At 45.0% G+C, this 4,616-nt stretch overlaps 1 protein-coding gene across 1 annotated transcript; it reads right to left on the bottom strand.

The window, feature by feature from the left end:
* Positions 1,870-4,242, bottom strand: LOC8075454 (bZIP transcription factor 44). Its single transcript, XM_021455139.1, has one exon. It carries the CDS (start codon positions 2,609-2,611, stop codon positions 2,150-2,152), a length of 462 nt encoding a protein of 153 aa, XP_021310814.1. The 5' UTR covers positions 2,612-4,242; the 3' UTR covers positions 1,870-2,149.

Here is a 4,616-nt window from a genome sequence, read left to right as displayed (position 1 = left end):
ATCAAATTTAAGGTGGTGTGACATAAGATTTAAAACTATAATGACTTTCTTTTTGAAATTGGGAGTAATCTCTATGCTTACTTCTAGTCGTACACTCGGCAAACAAACTTAACAAAGATCCCCAAAGTCCAAATGTAAGACCAAAGTAAACTCATTTCTTTAAGAAAATGAAAAATAACTTATACCTAGTCCTTCGCCGCACACTTGTCGCTAGTAGATGAATCTACCACTAAACCAAGACAAGTTCATTTTAGAAAAAACAAAAAATTAATTTGTGTGCTAGCTTATCCCTAGTCTCATCAGTCATCACACACATATCACCAAATAAGACCTAACGATATAGACAATCTAAAGACGCCATCTAAACAAATTCAATCTTAACTATTTATATTTGTATCTTGGCTATAGTATCTCAGTTCAATTCAGCATGTATACACGTACGTACCCACAGCCACCACCACCCCTTTTCACCTTTTGTGGAATTCTTAAAAGCTAAGCATGGAAGGACGGTAGCGATGCTTTTGTTTTGGGGACCCTTTGTTTTGTCCCCTTTAACTAAAGCGTCATCGATTACGTCCATCCCTTGCTAAATTTTTCGCTCCCTAGTTTGCAAATGATTCGCCGCTTTCCACAGATCTCATCGTTGCCCCACCGAGCTTAGAAAGGAATCTCATAGACAGCCACAGCTTTTAAGCTGCTGGTGCCTCCTGGTAGTTCTTCACTATAGCTCGTGCATACCACTTCCTTGCACAGCTGCAAACTTTCATCAAACTCTGGTCTTAATTATTGTTTAGTGGCATTAATAATCAGTCCATATATATAAGCTAGGTAGTATCATCAGACATGACATGTGGGCCATGATACTTTTTGTGGTGCATGCTCACAGGCCAGAGGGAGTAATTCTTGTATATATAGCCAACCTTTTGCACCGTGTACGTTTAGAGCTCATCCTCGTCATACAAAAAGATCGAAATAATGTCATGGCTCAAGCAGAGACGACAATAATCTATATATATATTAGTATGAAGAAAAATCTTAACACAAGATATTAGCCATATCACCCCAACAGTATTGGAACTGGAAGATATGGGTCATGAGTTCATGACTTTGTAGACTCCCTCTTGCACTTTGCGTTTATTTATAATTGAATCCAGATAAATGTGATGATCGAATCTTTCACGGTGAATACAGCATATTATATAATTTATATGCACATTTTCTACTCTCACTCCGTCTTTTGAAACATATGTGGTATTGCAAATGACACATCTAATTAACCCTCCTTTAACTATAGTGAGACTCTGATTACTAGTATATTATAAGCCTGGTGGTACACACCAATGGAAAGTACATATGTGATTGGGACTTCAGAGGGAGTTAATTCCACCTGATAATTAATTTATGATAGTATGTTGAACATTTCAATGCCATGTATTTAAGGATGGATGGAGTAGCATTAGGGCACTCACAATGCAAACTCTATCATAGAGTCTAAAGTTATTTATTACCTCAAACAATGTGGACTTAGAGTCTAAATAAGACTTTAAGTCTTATTTTTTCTACATCTTCTACCACATCAGCAAAATACCATGAATAATATATAATTAATTGTTTTAGACTCTGTGATAGAGTCTTGCATTGTGAGTGCTCTTACGACTGGTCAATATAAAAGGTTGGCCCTACCAGACAAGACATGTGTGAAATTCTAGAAGCCACCTATGAGACATAGACCACAATTATTAAGAATCTTGGAACAACCTCTTGGACACGATCGATGATCAATCATTCAATTTGTGGTCACCCATCTTTTTCACGGTATTAGTTCTTTCCTCACCACCAGCTAGAGAGAAAAATAGTTGCAAGTGTGAATGATTTGACAAAATGGTACTATGCATGATATATTTAGGGTTGTTGCTTGGTCCACAAGGGCATCCAAATTTACCACATACTTTGCTTTTGCCGTCCTTGTCACGCTATATATATAAAGCGACACACCATGCACTACACCACCACAAAATTAAACCCTACACTTTGGCCTTGCCAATGCCCACCCAATAACAACACGACACAGGGTGTAGACAAAGCAACACAACATGCACACAACTAGCTATAGCTAATTACTTCATTCATTCATTGGCAACACCACTAGCTAGCAGTAGTAGTTGTAGAGGGTGGTGTCGACCAGAGGCAGCAGCTGCTGCTGCAGGGGCTGCTGGTACATGCTGCTGGCGCCTGCTTCCATGCACTCGATGAGGTCGGTGAGTGACTGGAGGCGCGCGCTGAGCTCCATGGTCCGGGCATGCAGCAGCGCGTTCTCGGCCTGCACGGCGGCGCAGCGGCGCGCGGCGTCGCGGGCGGCCGCGTCCATGGCGCCGTTCCGGGCGCGCAGCGCGGCCACCTGCGCCGTGAGGTCGTCCAGCTGCCGCTGCTTGCGCGCGCGGGACCGCTGCGCGGACAGCCGGTTCGACTCCTTGCGCTTGCGCTTCCTCTCCGCGGTCGCCGCGGCCTGCAGCGGGTCAGGCTCAGGCTGCCGCCCCTCGGACCCGGTCGACGGCGTCGTCGGCGACGTGGTCACAGTAGACATAGACACCATGCCGGGAGAGGCCATCATGCACTTTATAACTGTTCTTTTTGTTGTTATGTCTCACCGATTAATTACCTGATTAAACGATCGATGGAGCTAGCAGTTTGTTGCTATATTTTACTGTAGGGACTAGATAGAAGTTGTTGGCAGGAAGAATCAGAACTTGAATCTGGGAGATCAGCAGTCTCGATATGATGGGTGGTTAATTATGAGAAGACATAGAACCAGTAGAGGAAGACGACGGAGAAGGACTGGACGAGCACAGTGGATGTTATCATAAACACGGGAGCAGAGGCACCATCAAAAGCTATTAGGTTGGATGCACAAGCTAGAGAAGACACAAGCAAGTCACGTGTGCGGCGAAAGAAAAATCAATCCAGCAGAGTTTTCCCTGGAACAGGCAAGGTGAAGAATCCCAGGTGAAAATTTCGGCAGAGTAACGCCCTGGACAGCAAGGTTTGTGCAGAAAAATTTCGGCAGAGTGACGGCCTAGACAGCAGGGTTTCTGGCGAAAAAAATCGGGCAGAGTGACGGCCTGAACAGGTAGCGATGGGGGTTTTTCTTGTAGAAAATTCGGCAGAGTGTTGCCCTGTGACGGCGGCAGGGTTTTGGCTGGACAACAGACAGTTGCTAACTCGGACGATCGACAAGGTCGATTCTTGGATCGGGAACAGAGAATCTCCCAGGCACAGGGAACAAACAAAAGGAGGTGTGTGCAGCAGGTCTGCAGGCAAAAATCAATCAGGGCAGCACTCGGTAGGTGAGGAGGCTGCTGGCAGTGGTGGTGGTCAGCATGCAACTACGAGCTAGCTAGCTACTAGCTCGTGTGCTTTGCAGTTGCACTGCAAGGAAACCTAGAGAGGCGAGTAGAGAGAAGGGGAAAAGGGAATTGGGGCTTGGAACCGGGGCTGAATTTATAGCCGCGGCCGGCCAAGCCTTGGCGATGCTCCGCTTCGCTCCGCTTGCTTAGGCGTTAAGTGGGGTGGGGAAAAACTAAGGGAAAGGTGTGCGGTGGTGGAGGAGGAGGAGAAAGCGACCACCAGGGAAAAAAAAGGAGGACAAAGCAAAAAACAAAGCAGCCTTGGAATCTCAGGTTAGGTGTCCCTCCCTCCCGCATGGATTCCAATTCCATTCCAATAATGCCTTGCTTGGGTTGGGTTGGGTTGGGTTGGCATAGTAGGTTTGAGTTTGAGTGCTCCAGCTGCTGCCTGCTGCCTGCTGCACCTGGCACCTATGCATACTTGCATGGAGAATTCGAGATGGTTAGACCCACCTAATTAACCAGGGTTAAGGAATCTCAGGTTATATAGCTTGGTCAGTCAAGTTTTTTTTTTTTTTTGAAAAAAAAAGTCAAGGTTGGGGGGCTGGCTGTGACAGTGAGATGCATGCGCAGCTGAGTTCGATTTGTTCAAGTGGGTGTGGTGTGATGGGCTCTTTGTCCAAAGAGTCGAGCAAACATATTATTTGTGGATCTTTTAGAAATAGAGTCAGCGATGCAATTAAGCTGCTGGGCCGACCGGACATAGCGTACGTTGCACGGGCTGGCCCCAACAACTTTCTCAGTATTTCCTCTAAAAAAACAACTTTCTCAGTATACGGTTTAGCTTCTTCCTCGGAACGAAACGCCAAGATGAATGAACCTAAATTTAGTTCTAAATGTGTGCTTTATTAGAAGCTTTGGCAACGAGCATCTTCAAAAGTTTGTTAAATGAGATTGTCATCTTTGAAAATTAAACAAAACAAAAAAATTATTTTCTAACAGATTAACAAATCAACTTAACAATTTTGGGAACTTGCCATCCTTCCCCTCCGCATGTGCATCCACTGTGCATCGGAGTTTCTTGCGCGCGCGAGTAATGCTCCTGGTACATGAAAGCGATGGTTGTGACGCTTAATTTAATCCAAGCCGGCTCCTGTTGCAGGTCCTTGTCTCCTGCCGAAAAGACGTTGAGTGTATGCTTGTCACACCCAAATTTAAGAATAACTTTGAGTACAATAATCTCATGTGTGCTCCAGGAATAGTCGCGCACAC

The sequence above is a fragment of the Sorghum bicolor genome, chromosome 3 (genome assembly GCF_000003195.3).
Source record: "Sorghum bicolor cultivar BTx623 chromosome 3, Sorghum_bicolor_NCBIv3, whole genome shotgun sequence".
Lineage (NCBI taxonomy): Eukaryota > Viridiplantae > Streptophyta > Magnoliopsida > Poales > Poaceae > Sorghum > Sorghum bicolor.
Note: the sequence above shows the minus strand (reverse complement) of the source record. Positions and strands in the feature narration are given on the sequence as shown.

Coding starts and splice junctions, on each gene's coding strand:
- LOC8075454 (XM_021455139.1), bottom strand. CDS start 2,611: ATGATGGCCTCTCCCGGCATGGTGTCTATGTCTACTGTGACCACGTCG.